The sequence below is a fragment of the Hypanus sabinus genome, unplaced genomic scaffold, assembly GCF_030144855.1.
Source record: "Hypanus sabinus isolate sHypSab1 unplaced genomic scaffold, sHypSab1.hap1 scaffold_764, whole genome shotgun sequence".
Lineage (NCBI taxonomy): Eukaryota > Metazoa > Chordata > Chondrichthyes > Myliobatiformes > Dasyatidae > Hypanus > Hypanus sabinus.
Genome location: NW_026781615.1, coordinates 93,944 through 111,329, shown reverse-complemented (window position 1 = coordinate 111,329; position 17,386 = coordinate 93,944). Strand labels below are relative to the sequence as shown.

At 38.8% G+C, this 17,386-nt stretch overlaps 1 protein-coding gene across 1 annotated transcript in view; it reads right to left on the bottom strand.

Annotated features, from left to right (window-relative positions):
• Window positions 1-4,610: 4,610 nt before the first annotated feature.
• The window catches only part of LOC132390092 (N-acetyllactosaminide beta-1,3-N-acetylglucosaminyltransferase 3-like), a 31,363-nt gene continuing 18,587 nt past the window's right edge, over window positions 4,611-17,386 (bottom strand). The window contains exon 2 of the mRNA XM_059962682.1: window positions 4,611-5,771. Coding sequence (XP_059818665.1) covers window positions 4,611-5,771 — 1,161 coding nt within the window. The remainder of the gene's footprint in view (window positions 5,772-17,386) is intronic.

Sequence of the window (17,386 nt, the reverse complement as noted above, 5' to 3'; positions counted from 1 at the left end):
GCAAAGCTATCGAGATCATCCAGCGGTCGGTACTAATATATATATGGTCTATTGTTTTTTTTTTATTCTCCTGCACTTTATTATCCAACGCATTGGGAGTAGTCTGGAAAAGCAAGGTGTAATTAATTAATAATTAATTTAAATAATTTTAAATAATTAATCGACTTACTTAACTATAGCAAGATACGGTACTCTCGATCGAGCACAGAACACAGAATATTACTGCACAGTACATGAGGTTCTGATTGGCTTTCGACTAATGTAAGTTCGATTTAACATATCCCCCCTGTATCTGAATCAGAATCAAAGGTTTCAAAGGTACACTTAAAGAATCAGAACCAGATTTAATATCACATACATACGTCGCAAAATTGTTAACTTTACGGCAACAGTACAATGAAATACAGGATAAATAAATATAGAGAAAACAAAACTGAGATACAGGTGGCAGCGGGGAAAAACGCTGTTCCTGAATCGCTGAGCCTGAGCTTTCAGGCTTCTGTATCTCCTTACCGATGGTAACCCTGTGTAGAGGGCACGTCCTGTTAGTGGGCAATGTTAATGATGGATGCCACCGTGACAAGAATCATTCCTTGTAACAATGATCAATGAAATACAGAGAATCTGTATTTACCAACAAGTATATTTTATTATTTCTACTAAAATCACGTAGATTTGCACACTATCTTCCTGTGTGCACACTACTGGAAACCCAGACACTCCATGAACAGTCAATTAAGAGAAAAGTTTTTACCCGGTAAAGAGTCTACGTTTATGTTTCCATAGAAACATAAAAAGCATAGAAAATCTACAGCACAATACAGGGCTTTCGGCTCACAACGTTGTGCCGAACATGTCCCTACCTTAGGAATGACTAGGCATACCTATAGCCCTCCAATTTTCTAAGCTTCATGTACCTATCCAAAAGTCTCGTAAAAAGACCCAATCGAATCCGCCTCCACCACTGTTGCCGGCAGCCTATTTCACGTACTCACCACTCTCTGAGTTAAAAAAAAACTTACCCCTCCGCTGTACTGACTCCCCAGCACCTTCAACATGTGTCCTCCTGTGGCAACCATTTCAGCCCTGGGAAAAAGCCTCTGAATATCCACACGGTCAATGCCTCCCATCATATTCCGATCCCCATGTATCCGATCTCCACGTGTCCGTGTGGTACTACTTTTCGACAATGGTTGGTCTCTGGCCGCTGGAGAATTATCACCCTGGCATATTTGGTGCTCCAGAATCTTATATTGTTCCTCATTAATTGAACCATTGGATTTCCAAACCATTGGCTCAAGGTCACCTGACCTACCTGGGTCACATGGTTACTGATCATTGTACAGAGCTACAACCAACATATTGTACCTGGCTCTGCCCACCCCAGCCTTGTGTATTCGTATCTTTACACCCTGACTGGTCCAAGCCAGTTAAATGAGGCAATCCAGACAGAGTCTAACGAGACTACCGATTGCTTCTTTGATATGTCTGGCATTTTACACAACAATTAGCTGCTCCCCTGAGCATGGTCTCAGGTTTATTGCTCTGATTAGATTGTCCCTGGGTCAGGAATCAGTTCAGAGTCCACGCCCTTCACATAACAAATGGCGACTTGTTTGAGAATGGTCTCAGGTTTAGCAGATCATTTCCTGAAGCTCCCTGTGTCCACATTCAGTTCCTCTGATTAAATTATTCCAGTGTAAGAATCAATTCATAGTCCACAAAATGGGTCGGGGCGAGGCAGAGAGAACTGGCTTGTCTGCTTCCCCGGTCCTTGGTCAGTCTGTAGTTTCTATTGGTCAACAGTGTTTTAAGAGTCATTCAATCTGACACGACTTTATCTTTCTCGGGTCTGCTGTCGTCGGAATGAACCAGGCTGGATGATGGAGGTTTTGCGGAAATGCCGAGTGCTGTAAGGGTCGAAGGGGTTTACAGAAATGCGGTGTGATGTCGGGGTTGGAACGGTTTTGTTACGTACCCCGTAACGGGTTAAAAGAACCAGCATAAATAGAACACACCTGGAGTCTGGTATTGTTACAAACAAAACACTACTTATCAGTATCCACGTAATCTCGTAATATAAAACCAGATAAACCAAACAGATTAGCAGAGTTTATGCATAGGTAAGCGTGTAAATATAAAACCCCAAACATCTTCAGCTTAGGTGGTAAATGATACAGTCTTACGATGGTATAGGAATGACGTCAGTTCATTTCGTGATATTAAGAGGAGTAGAATTGAGGAGAGAGAGAGTGAGAGAGGTGATTTGTTTTCCAAGTAAGCTGATGTCGTTGATCGTTCCGTTGCGTTCCGAAGCCCTGTTAAAGTTTTGTGATCACACAAAAGAGTACCGCCTTCACGCAGTAAAGTTATCAAAGGTTAAACACACCGATAACATTCCACCGGCCACACCTTTCCGACACTGCGATCAAAACTCACCCTTTCGTGGGCACTGAAAGTTCATCCAGTGTCTATTTCTTCTGTATTTCTGTCCGTGTCTTCCGTGTGTCTGTCTGAAAAGCCAGCTGACCTTGAATATATCCCAAACATGCTGAACGCCAGCTGCCCATTATATAGCCCCGCCCTTACGTAACCATGGCGACTCACGAGCTGCTCCGTGCTCTCTCTCTCTCTCTCTCTCTGAATCGATGTACACCAACTCTCTCTCTTTTTAAAGGCACAGTCCATATTGAATACACCTCAGCATCTCGTCACAGCTTTTACAGACAGCGAGGGGTGTCAGCACACTTCTCCACCGATGTGGAAATGCAATTTACTTGTAGTACCAAACCGGCATTTCTGTCTGTAATAAAATGAAACCCGTCTTGTGTCGGAGTGTTTTGCTAATAATGTTCGTGCAACATTATGCTGAGTGATCCTGAGTACCTGACTGCAGACCGCAGTCCCTGCACTATCATGGCAGAATATGGCATTAAAGGCAAAACTTTTGGCAGTGCGGAGGATCAGAGGGATCTGGTTCCGAGTCCACAGAACACACAAAGCTGCTACACAAGTTGACTCTGTGGTTAAGTTGGCATATAGAGCATTGGCCTTCACCAATTGTGGGATTGAGTATAAGAGCTGAGTGGCAATGTTGCAGCTATATAGGACCCTGGTCGGATCCCACTTGGAGTACTGTGCTCAGTTATAGTTGCCTCACTACAGGAAGGACATGGAAACCATAGAAAGGGTGCAGGGGAGATTTACAAGGATGTTGTCTGAATTGGGGAGCATGCCTTATGAGAATAGGTTGAGTGAACTCGGCCTTTTCTCGGAGCGATGGAGGATGAGAGGTCGCCTGATAGAGGCCTTGATAGTGTGGACAGTCAGAGACTTCCCCAGGGCTGAAATGGCTAGAATGAGAGTGCATAGTTTAAGGTGCTTGGAAGTAATACAGAGGAGATTTCAGGGGTAAGATTTTTTTTTACACAGAGAGAGGTGAGTGCGTGGAATGAGCTGCCGGCGGTGCTGGAGGCGGAAAAGATACGGTCTTTTAAGAGACTCCTGGGTGTCACATGCTTTGAGAAAGAGGGCTGTGGGTAAAGCCGAGGTAGTTCTAAGGTAGGGACATGTTCGGCACAGTTCTGAGGGCCGAGAGGCCCATATTGTGCTGTAGGTTTTCTATGTTTCTACTCAGAAGACAGCCACTGGGTTTGCCCCACCTTCCTTTAATTTGCTCTTACTAATCAATCCCAAATGCCGATTGGCCGCTAGTTGATTGGTCACCGATTGCCCTCGGACAGTGAGCCTTATTGAAGTTCCCTCCTCTCCAGATTTCCGATGTCCAGGTTGGCCACTAGTCAAAGCTACCGGACTTACCTCTCAGTGATAACCGTCTCAATACCAGCAACATGACACTGGCAACCGAGTACATTGTCTTAGACATGACACCTGCCAAATCTAACGCCACTCCCCTTCGCACTACATATGGACTGCCGTCTATGTATGCATATTGATCTGTTGTCCCCACATGTTCATTGATCTCTTTCCCTCTCTGCAATGTAAATACTCCAGTTCAAGCCATCTCGTGCGTGTGTGCTTTTATTTGATATGTAGTTACACAGACACAATGCAGGCTGACATTTGAGTACAGAAGCGATGACCATAAGTTTCTCCATTCCTCCAACCCTGAGACAATTTCAGATCTAGATTCTTTCTTGTTCTCACAGTTCCAGTCCAAGAAATACATTTGTCTCTTTCACATTTTGCAAGTGTCATGTAAGAAACGGCAAGAAGAAAATACACAGAAATAACTGTTACCTAAAATTTTATTGGTGGCTTATTATACAAATGCCCCAAGTGAACATGCTGTACCCATCTGCACGCAATGCAACAAGGACTGATCGCTTGGAATAACTTTACAATTGACTTAAATTGTGGTGCTCCTGGCAATATTGTAATGTCATTATGGCTGCAGTAATAATTAGGCTGAGTGATGACACCTAACAGCTTTTCAAACATTAGTAGAATGTAGAAAGGCACCAACTTTATGAATTAATGTATACTCCAATAGAAGTTAGGAATTAAACCTCTTACATTGCATAAACAACTGATTAACACATGTGCACAAACTGCATTCCATTCCAACAGTTGCTACATTCTCTCATGACTCATGTGGTCCTTTCCGTGGATGCAGACTTCTGGGGAGCACGAGCACACTTCAGATTGGCATCATGCATCGCATCCCACATCAGTAGCAGTTCGAAAGGCCGAAAACGGTGCACTAGCAGCAACTCACGGTAATAGCAAGGATTGAAAGATTCATCTTGGGTTGAAGGAACCCTGACTCCAGCTGTCCTAAATCCGCTATGGGAGTGTGGGGCTAGTCCAGCCTTGGCCAGACACATCCCCAAAAATACATCATCAATGGGGTATAGTTCAAGGGCTTGGGCTATGTGGAAAATGATGTGAGCTGTATACACAGACATAAGTATGCCCGCTCCACCAATGTATGGTGGGTACGACTTGATGGTGGTCACTATTTCTGGCACATAATACTTGCTCGACTTCTGGCGTTTGGGTCCAAACCCATAAATGAGACGGCCCACAAACAGGTGTTGGTGAACCTTCATGTCTAGCAAGTAATCAACCATGTTATCGGTATTGGCAAAGACATCATCATCTCCATTGAAGATGAATTTAGCACTGGGGCAAAATTCACTGACCCACTGCAGCAACTTGTATTGTTTGAGGGTGAGGTTGAAAAAGGTATCCAAGAAATCCCATTGTAGGATATCTCTGTGTTCTCTGTTTTCCATGGCTAACAGCTGATTCAATTTCCTACTTTCTTTTTGGTCAGGAGAGACACCAGAAATAAAGACTCTCTTAATTAGGACCCCATTGAATTCGCGTTCTCTGCCCCAGGTCTTCCTTATCATTTCACGCCGATCCTGGTTGAAAGGGTGAGATTTGATGACCAGGAGCAGGAAGACATTCTGAGATTCTTCTCCACCACCACATTTGTCTGGAACATTTTGAATCATGTCAAATTCTCGACAGTGTTTATACATCAAGAAGTTTTTTATGTGCTCTTTCTCTTGATGAAATGAGGACAGGTGCACCAATGTCCTGTTCGCGTGGCACTTTGGCTTGAGCACTGATTCAGTTGCATCAGCAGTAACAACCTTGGGCAGATCATTGCGATGAACAGATTCTGCAACATCAATCTCTCGACGTTGGCCATTATCCCAGAACACGAATAACAATCTCAGAGTAATAACAACACCCAGCACTACTTTCTCATAGAATGCCAATGTCCGCTCATCTTTCACCTGAAGTAGAGAAAAATATGGATTAATTCAAAGTACTTTACATTTACATGATGCTTGAGAAGAATGGGAAGTTTAGACTGTAATGAGGTTCACTAATGCTTTGTAATATTGACCCCAAAATGGTGGTGAGGTAAGGAATAGGCAGAGCCCTACACGCTGCTGAAAGTTTAATTGACCTGAAGCATTCCATCCCAGCAGAAAAACAAATCTACCTATAGGATACCATCTCTGTCATTAAAATGAAAATCGCATAGTTTATTTCTGGGCCTTAAAGGTATATGATTCCAAAGGGTTTATTGCACCTCGCTTCACAGCTCTCGTCACTCCTCTCAGGACTTAAACTGAGCTGGGCAAGCCATAGAGCAATATAACACAATGCAGGGATTTTGGCCCATGATGTCGCACCGAACTTTTAATCTGCTCCAAGATCAATCGATCCTTACTCTCTCAAATAGCTGTCCATTTTTTTTCATTCATGTGTCTATCTAAAAGCCTCTTAAATCTCAGTGATGCATCTGCCCTTATCACTACCCAGGCTGCGCATTCCATACAACCACCATTTTCTTTTTGTTAAAAAAAATACTTTGACAAACCCCTATACATTTCTCTAATCACCTTAACATTATGCCCCCTCATATTAGTCATTTCCACCCTGGGAAAATGTTGTTGCCTCTCCATTCTATCTATGCCTCTTACCAGCTTATACGCCTCTATCAAATCACCTCTCCCCAATTCCCCACCCCCACCTTTACTCTGAAGAGTAAGGTCCCAGCTCGCTCACCATTCAGATTGAGTTCACAGGTTACTGATACTATAGGACATGATGTATTATTGACCATTGATTAGTAACTGAATATATGGCAGTGCAGGGAAGGTAACGTGTTAGCATAGCTACTGCAAACATCTGATTTTCATTGTATTTTAACTCACAGCAGAACAGGGCAGATAGTTTGCATGATCCACAATGTGTATGTGTAAAACCTTGGATGCCAGGAGCCCTGAAAAGACACCAGTGACTGATAGCAGAACGATGTGTACAAGTAAAAGTATTTGCACAGGCATGCAACTTGTGTCACTTTAGAATTAAGGAATCCTAGAGTAATGCAGGCTAAACAGGCCATTCGGCTCAAATGGTCCATACCAACCACAGCATCCACCCTGCTATTCGCACATGTCTAGTTTGGTCCATAACTCTCCAAGCCTCTCCCTTCCATGTACATGTCCAAATGCCGGTTAAATGTTGCAGTTGAACCCACTTCAATCACTTCCTATGGTACCTTCCTCCGGGTACTCACTGTCCTCAGTGTACAGAGGTTGTCCCCAAGGTCTCTTTTCAATTTTTCCCTTCCTCTCCTCTCTCTGTGACTTTTCATTTTGTGCTCTCCAACTCTCCAATAATGACGATCTACCTTATCAATACCACTTATGATTTTAAACTTCTGAGGTCACCTCTCATTCTCCAAGGAATAAAGGTCCAGCATGGCCAGCCTCACTGTAACCCAGACCCTCTAGTCCAGAAAGCATCCTCATAAATTTCTTCTGCACCCTCTCCAACTTGACAGCGTCCTTCCTATAACAGGGTAAGCAAAATTGTAGATAATATTCCAAAAGTGGTCTCACAACAAATTATATTACTGCAAATAATCCCCCGCTCCTACACTCTACACCATAGCTGATAAAGGCAAGCATGCTAAACGCTTTTTTTTTCTCACAATCCAGCCTTTTAGAGATCTATGCACTTGTCAGTGCCTTGCCATTCACTGTACAAGTCCTACTTCATCTGAATGTCCATCACCTCACATATAACCATATAACAATTACAGCACGGAAACAGGCCATCTCAGCCCTTCTAGTCCGTGTCGAATGCATACTCTCACGTAGTCCCACCGATCGGCTCTTAGCCCATAACCCCCCATTCCTTTCCTGTCCGTGTTCCTGTCCAATTTTTTTTTTAAATGACAATATCGAACCTGCCTCTACCACTTCTACTGCCACCTTGTTCCACACAGCTACTACTCTCCGAGTAAAGAAGTTCCCCGGCGTGTTAAACCTAAATTTTTACCCCCTAACTTTCAACTCATGTCCTCTTGTTTGAATCTCCACTACTCTCAATGGGAAAAAAGCCTATCCACGTCAACTCTATCTACTCCCCTCATAATTTTAAATACCTCTATCAAGTCCTCATTCAACCTTCTGAGCTTCAAAGAGTAAAGATCTAACTTGTTCAACCTTTCTTTGTAACTTTGGTGCTGAAACCCAGGTAACATTCTAGTAAATCTTCTCTGTACTCTATTTTGTTGACTGCTTTCCTATAATTCGGTGACCAGAACTGTACACAATACTCTAAACTTGGACTCAGCAATGCCTTGTACAATTTCAGCATTACAGCCCAACTCCTATACTCAATGCTGAGATTTATAAAGGCCAGCATACCAAAAGCTTTCTTCACCACCCGATCCACGAGATTCCACCTTCAGGGAACTATGCACCATTATTCCTAGATCACCCTGTTCTACTGCATTCCTCAATGCCCTAACATTTAACATGATTGTCCTATTTTGAATAGTCCTAACAAAATGTAGCACCTCACACTTATCAGTGTTAAACTCCGTCTGCCATCTTTCAGTCTACTCTTCTAACTGGCCTAAATCTCTCTGTCAGCTTTGAAAACCTACGTCATTATCCACAACGCCACCTATCTTAGTATCATCAGCATACTTACTAATCCAATTTACCACCCCATCATCCAGGTCATTTATGTATATGACAAACAACACTGGACCCAGTACATATCCCTGTCGCACACCGCTAGTCACCGGCCTCCAACCTGACAAAGAGTTATCCACCACTACTTTCTGGCATCTCCCATCCACCACTGTTGAATCCATTTTACTACTTCAATATTAATACCTAACGATTGAACCTTCCTAACTAACCATCCGTGTAGAACCTTGTCAAAGACCTTAGTGAACTCCATATAGACAACCTCCACTGCTTTACCCTCATCAACTTTCCTCGTAACCTCTTCAAAAATTCAATAAGATCTGCGGACGTCGCGTGCTGCCGTAGGATCAAGACGTTGGGAATCCAGCTCCCTCGTAAAAAGTAATGAAATAAGGTTTAAATGAAGAAGAGTTAACAAATATCTACTAGAAACTATTTATAAATAACTCAGTATTATCTTCTGATATGGCTCCAAAACCGAAACAGAAGAAAGCTACTGCTTCGAAGACTGCGCAAATCGGCGTGGGAAAAGGCCTAACCGTATCGGCGAAGCCTCGGACTCAAGTTGGATCTCCTCCCGGCGAAGTGCCTGGCACCTCTGTTGATGCGGGACAGGAATTTGCAGCAATGTTGGCGGTCTCTAAATGAAACGGCAAGAACAATGCATGCGCGAAGAAACAAGTGTGCATGAACAGATATCAGCAAAAGTAACAAAACTACAAATCCCAACTACGGCTAGAAGTGAACCTGGAAGTATATCGGAAGTGGAGTCAGACTCCTTGGGAAATTCAGAGGAAGAAGAAGAGGAAAAGATAATGGAGATTAAAGGAGTCATAAAAGATATCCTGATATATATTATAAATGAATTAAAAGCTATAAGAAGGATGAAGAACACACTCGATAATGTGGTGGAAAAACAAAAGCAGATGGATAATAAAGTTGAAGAAAAGGAAGTAAAAGTGGAAGAAAATACTGAAAGAATAGATAAGATCCAAGACAATAATCTCGCCTGGACAATAAAAAGAAAACGGATGTTGGAAAAAATAGATGCGCTTGAAAACTCAAGTGCACGAAATAATATCAAAATTGTTGGTCTTATGGAGGGTACAGAGGAAGAAAATCCAATAAAATTCTTTCAAGAATGGATTCCGAAAATTTTGGAAATTAAAGAAGGAAGCCAAATAATTGAAATTGAAAGAGCACAAAGAGCTTTAAGACCAAGACCTCAGCAAGATCAAAATCCGAGATCAATTTTGATAAAATGCTTAAGGGAGCAAGGTAAAGAAGTGATCTTGAAGGCAGCTACTCAAGGTGCTAAAAAGAGAAATGGGCCATTGATAATAGAAGATAAAAGTTTTTTTTTTTATCCGGACATAAGTTACGATCTTCTGAAGAGGCGGAAGGAATTTAATCCATTGCAAAAATATTTCTGGGAAAAGGGCTATAAATTTTTATTGAGCTACCCAGCAAAATTGATAATTTTCCTGGATAACAAAGAAAGAAGATTTTTCGTTGACTACCGGAAAGCAGAGAAACTTGTATAAGAATTACCTGATGTCCACGAAGAGGAGTAAAGAATTATAGAAATGAAGTGGACTAATGATGAAGAATGAAACAAGGTTGGACTTGACAGACATTTATAAGGGAAAAAATAGTTGAGTATGAATTGGGAGCAGAGACATTAATTATTTTCTTTTGTTTCTTCACGAATATATTTTCTTTTTTTTTTGCGAGGGATTTGGAGGAGCTCCTGATCGATGGCTGCGAGTTTCACTTGTACAATCATGGCGATTGCCATGACCCGTAAGTGGAGGGGGCGGGGAAGTAATGTTGTGTTCGTTTTATTCGCAACATTAGTGAGGGAGTATTTTGGGTTTTTTCCTTATATATAAGTTACCTTTCTTCTATTTGTCTTCTTTTTTTGCCTGGTTGGTTGGGGAGAGACTCATAGCAACATGGAGAATTAAAGAGTTCCCAATGTATTATGAATGATTAATTTACTTAATTTTTTAAGTTTTAATGTTAATGCACTTAATGGACCTGTGACAAGAAAAAGAGTTTTAACATATTTTAAGAAAATGAAAGGAGGTATAGCTTTTTTACAAGAAACACATTTAACAGAAACAGAACATAAGAAATTAAAGAGAGATTGGGTTGCAAATGTCATTGCAGCTTCATTTAATTCAAAATCGAGAGGAGTTGCAATTTTGGTTAATAAATCTTTACCAATTAAAATATAAAATGTAGTAATTGATTCTGTGGGGAGATATGTGATTATACATTGTCAATTTTTTTCAGAATTATGGACTTGTATGAACATTTATGCACCCAATGAAAATGATGTAAAATTCATACAAGAAGTTTTTTTTGAACTTGGCTGATGCACATGATAAAATATTAATAGGTGGAGCTTTTAATTTTTGTTTAGATCCAGTTTTGGATAGATCAACTAAAGTTGCTACAAAATCAAAACTAATAAAACTAACTTTATTATAAATGAAAGATTTAAACCTGATTGATATATGGAGAAAAAATAATCCAAGAGAAAGAGATTATTCATTTTATTCAAATAGACATAAAACTTACTAAAGGGTTGATTTTTTTTATTATCAAAAAATATTCAAGATAGAGTGAAAAGTGTGGAATATAAAGCAATAATTCCCCTTGATAATAATGATAATGATGGATAAGGAGAAATCGATCTCTTGATGGAGATTTAATTCAATTTTATTAAAACGTCGACTTTTGTGATTTTATGAAAAAACAGATTCAAATTTTTTAATACAAATTTACATTCAGTTCAGGATAAAATTGTATTATGGGAAGCGATGAAAGCATATTTAAGGTGTCAGATTATAAGTTATACATCTAAAATTAAGAAGGAATATTTGGCAGAAATAGATCAATTAGAAAAAGATATCATAAAGTTAGAAAAAGAATCTCAAAGATATATGACTGAAGAAAAACGAAGACAATTTTAAATAAAAAAACTACAATATAATACACCAGACATATCGTACAGAAAAAGTAATTATCAGAACTAAACAGAAATATTATGAATTAGGTGAAAGATCTCATAAGATTCTTGCTTGGCAGTTGAAAACAGAACAGGCTTCTAAAACAATAAATGCAATTAGAACAAGTGTGTATAAGGTCACTTACAAATTAATGAAACTAAAAAGAAATTAAACTGAACTATATCAATCAGAATCACAAAATACGATTACTGAGATAGATACATTTTTATCATAAATAACCCTTCCAAAATTAAATTTGGAAGAACAGAAAGGATTAGATATGCCCTTTACATTAAAAGAGGTTGAAGAAGCTTTAGGATCACTTCAGAGTAATAAATCCCCAGGAGAAGATGGTTTTCCTCCTGAATTTTATAAAAGGTTTAAAGATTGATTAATTCCTCCTTTTATGGAAGAAATATATCAAGTGGAAAGAATGCAGTTTTAACAGCGATTATAACTGTTCTGCCAAAAAAAGATAGAGATCCTTTAAACCCAACATCATATAGGCCTATTTCTTTGTTGAATACAGATTATAAAATAATAGCAAAATTTTATCTAAAGGAATATCTAAATATTTACCAAAATTAATACATATGGATAAACAGGTTTTATTAAAAACAGACAATCAATGGATAATATAAGCCAGTTACTTAGTATAATTCATTTGGCACAAAAAAGAGAGAAAATGAGTGTGGCAGTTGCTTTGGATGCAGAAAAAGCATTTAATAGATTGGAATGGGATTTTTTATTTAAGGTATTGGAAAAATATGAGTTAGGAAAATCTTTTATACAATGCATTTAAACCTGAAATACTAATCCTCAAGCTAAAGTAGTTACAAATATCAGATTTCAACACCATTTTGCTTAACGAGGTCAACTAGGCTGCCCATTATCACCTGCTTTATTTGGATTGGCAATAGTACTGTGCTGTCTTTACGACAGTTATTTAGTTTATAATATTTTCGCTTAGTAATTCATTCAATAGTATTTTCTAGTTAGAATTAGAAGTGTTTAAAGTGTATTCATTGCATGTAAAATATATCGGCATGCGATGACGTCACATCCGGTTTCGCCGCGTCTTGTGGGAAAACACCGGTTTGAAATTAGCGCGAGGGTGGGGGCTTTCCACGAGGCTCACCTGAGCACAAGCAGTTTTGCAGGCATGAGAAATCACAGTGAGAGCAACGCTGTAAGTTAATAGATAATCGATATATTGAACTAAGATATTAATGCTGATCCTGTTAGAGGTAACGACGGTAGATAATGTTTATGCTTTCGTTAGTTAAAGAGTCGCGGATAGTTTGCATGGAAGTGTATTTAAAGTAGTCAATGGAGCAGGTAACCTCTCCCTGTATACTGCACCTTAGTGTAATGTAGTTATAGTCACCTTTGCAAGTATTTACACTTGAAATGTGATATTAAGGAAGGAACAAATACTGTATCAATCTTGTATTGTTTTATCAACAGTTTTCACCATATGTTAATGTGAAGAGTGAACAGTAAATGGTTAATCTTACTGCGATCTGGTTCTTATTAACTGTGGTTTATCCGGACGTTAAATTCGGCGTTCGTTACACCCGAAGGAGAACGTTACAAGTACCATTAGCTGAATTAATTGGAACAGATTCAGACATTGGGGGCTTTAGAGTTAATCAAGAAGAATATAAGATTAATTTATTTGCTAATGATGTTTTGATTTATTTAACAAACCCATTGCAATCTTTGCAAAGATTATCTTTTAGATTGGAAGAATATGGGTATCAGGGTATAAAGTAAATTGGGATAAAAGTGAAATTTTACCCCTTACCAAAGGAAATTATAATCAATGTCGATTAGTAACTCAATTTCGATGGTAATAAATGGGATAAAATATATAGGTATTAGAGTTGATAATGATGTAAAAAAATTATATGAACAAAATTATTTGCCGTTATTAAAAAAATAAAAGAGGATCTTGATAAATGGATTATGTTACCAATAACATTAATAGGTAGAGTTAATGCTGTAAAAAAGAATATATTTCCTAGATTGCAATATTTATTCCAAACTTTACCAATACAATTACCTCAGAAGTTTTTCAAGAACTGAATAGATATGTAAGGAAATTTCTTTGGAAAGGAAAGAAGTCAAGAATATCGTTGGAAAAATTGACATGTATATTTGATTTAGGAGGGTTACAAATTGCAAATTTTAAGAATTATTGTAAAGCAAATCAACTTAGATTTATTGCGTCTTTTTTGATGAAGAAAAGCCAGCATGGATTAGAATAGAATTAGATAAGATAGGAGAAAACATACCAGATGATTTTATATATAAATGGGAATCTAAATGGATAAGGGAAAAAAATCTCCTATATTAAGACACTTGATTGATTTATGGAATAAGGTAAATATGGACGATGAGATAAAGAAATCTTTATTAGCAAAAAGAACTTTAATTCAAAATAGGCTTATTCCTTTTACAATGGATAATAAACTTTTATATAATTGGTTCCAAAAGGGGATTAAATATATTGGTGATTGTTTTGAACGAGGTATATTGATGTCGGTTGATCAATTAAAAAATAAATATAAAATATCAAAGAACACTCTTTTCTGTTATTTTCAATTAAAGGATTATTTACGAGAAAAGCTGGTCAAACAATGTTCATGCCAAAACCTAGTGAAATAGAAATATTAATTCAAAAAGTAAAAATTAAAAAAATACATCTTCTATGTACAATTTGATTCAAAAACAGACAATTAAATCAGGAATTCATAAATCAAGACAAAAATGGGAATCTGATTTGAATGTTAAAATTGATGGAAAAAGCTGGTCAAGAATATGTTCTGATAGTATGATAAATACAATAAATGTTCGACTTAGATTAATACAATATAATTTTACATCAATGACGTATAACACCACAGAAAATAAATAGATTAAATGCAAATATGTCTGACCAATATTTTCGCTGTAATCATGAAATTGGTACTTTTTTACATACTACTTGGTCTTGTTTTAAAATTCAACCATTTTGGATAAATCTGAGACTTTTATTGGAACAAATTATTGGAGTACAACTCCCACATAGTCCAGTATTATTTTTATTAGGGTACATTGAAGGGACAATACCGAAACTTAAATTGAATAAGTATCAGAAAAAAATTATAAAAATTGCATTGGCAGTAGCCAAAAAAGTTATCACAGTTACATGGAAATTTGATTATATTTAACTATGGATCGTTGGAATAATGAAATACATAGTTGTATTCCACTTGAAAAAATTACATACAATCTAAGAAATGAATATGATATATTTTTGAAAATTTGTCTCCCATACCTACAAAGGGTGGGATTAAATACATAGGTCCTTTGGAGATAAAATTATAAAGTAATTGGGGAAAGTAAAAATAAATATTAAAATTATTTTGAACTTCATGGAGCATGTGGGGATCCTCCGGTATCCAGGCAATCTTTCTCTTCTTTCTTTCTTTTTTTTTTCTTTAGACAAGCGTTAAGGGGGGAGGGTTAAGGGGAGGGGAGAGGGTTAATATTATTTTTCTTTTTCTTACTATTTTATAACCTCATTTATTCTTTGTAAATTTCTAAAAATGTAATTTTTTTTTAATTTTTAAAAAATTCGATAAGATCTGTCAAACATGGCCTTCTACGCACCAATCCATGTTGACTGTTCCTAACCAGACCCTGTCTGTCCAGATAATTATATATACCAACTCTAAGAATACTTTCCATTAATTTACCCATCATTGATGTCATAATTACAGGCCTAGAATTGCTAGGTTTACTTTTAAAACCCTTTTTAAACAACGGAACCACATGAGCAATACGCAATTCCTCCGGCACTATCCCCGTTTATAATGACATTTGAAACATTTCCGTCAGAGCCCCTGCTATTTCTGCACTAACTTCCCTCAAATTCCCAGGAAATATCCTATCAGGTCCTGGAGACTTATCCACTATCCTTAATAGCGCCAGCACTTCCTCTTCTTTAAACAGCTCGGGTATTTGCAAAGTAATGGTGATAGCGAGGTAACACACCGACGGGAGTAATGTAAATAGACCCGCTAGTCATGAAAGTCATCTGATTGATAAGGTTATTTATTTCCAGTAAGTGAACACTAATCTGACGGTGAAATATGTTGTCTCTTTTGGCTGAGGCTGTGTCCAGTTTGCAATCTCCACATAGCTGCTGCCTTGCCCATCATTGTAATGGCACCATTGGGCACAAATATTTAAGTTTGCTTTATAAAGTTGTTGACTGAGATCGGTGCTGCTGCCTTGCCCATCATTGTAATGGCCCCATTGGGCACAAATATTTAAGTTTGCTTTATAAAGTTGTTGAGTGGGATCGGTGATGCTGCTCGTTACCGGGACACGGTTAAATCTGGCGAAAGTGAATGTCCAGTGTTCAAAAGAAAAGATTGTTCCAAAATCATAACTTTTTACCAGAGTTCACATGGCCCATCCTGCTGCTGTGTCTTTCCTATAACCATATAACATATAACAATCACAGCACGGAAACAGGCCATCTCGGCCCACAGCGATAAGTCCACAGCGATTTCTGCCCTCAGCTGTCACTGAAGTTTATAGTCTGACAGTACATTGGTCCCAAAGTAAACAATAAACTAATGCGAAATGACACCACCCGATCTGAACCAGGATGCGGGTCGCGGTTGCTCCCTGGAGCTGATCGATTTGTCGTGAGATACAGGTGCTCGGATTCGCTCGAAACAGAATCAGGAGCTCAGCACAGAGTAAACACGGAGACTGTACTGGGTGGGCAACTTTACGATGAGTTAATGCGTCCACTTGTGATGGCAGGAATTCTAGTTTTTCTACCATTTCATTACTGTCTTTAAAATTGTGTGGCTTTGCGGATCCGCCTGATTTTTCTGCAGGAGTGAGTGTGCTATTCTAGCAAAGACAGCAAGTATCTGTCAGTGATATTTAAAATAAAACTTGCTGATTTAAATGGCATTGGCTGTTGACAACAAATGTCTGTGTGCACTGTATTGTGTTCCTCCGGTACCCAGTAATACAGCCACTGACTCTATGTCCGTGGTCTCCTATTGCCGGAGCCCATTCGGTTCAATGTTCGACACGTTACGCGTCCAGCGATACCTCTCCGCACAGTGCAGGAGTAACGTGATTATTTGAGTTACTGTCGTCTTCCTGACAGATTGAATCAATCCCGCCTTTCTCCACCGACCTCTCTCATTACTAAGACGTTTTTGCTGTCAGAATTGCCGCAACCTGTTTAATTTCCCAGCACCATTCTCCGCAAAACCTGGACTGTTGAACTTGACAATGCCAGGATTTCAGCAGTTCCTGCGATATTCAAACTGAACCGTCTGAAACAACAAACATTCCACCCTAAAAGTTATCCAGATCACATTTCATCTCCATTGAGATGTTTGCTGGAGTCAGAACGTACCCTTTACTAAAGAACATGACAGGGAGAGACCGGCTGATACCGGTGACCGGTGGGTTTAGTTAATGATTATCACCAGGAACTGACTGAACATTAACCAGGGTGTGTTCATTACTTACAGAACCCGTAACACAGCCTCACTGGGACAGGGTGGTAACAGAACCTGGAGCCGCGGTACAAGGTAAGAAGCTCTATATACTGAAATATAAATATCATAAAGATATTTAGACACTTTTATGAACACGAATGAGATTGATAACGTATTGTGTTCATCGACATTAGAACTGTAGCGACTCGCTTTTAAATGAATTAATAATTCCCTTCATCTAATTGAATGCATTGACTTGCTGTGGGGGGAGGCGATGTGAGGAGTTGATGGTTCCATTATATAGTCGGTTGCTGAGAACTGTTGTGGATCACCGCCTGCAGTGTTGTTTCGC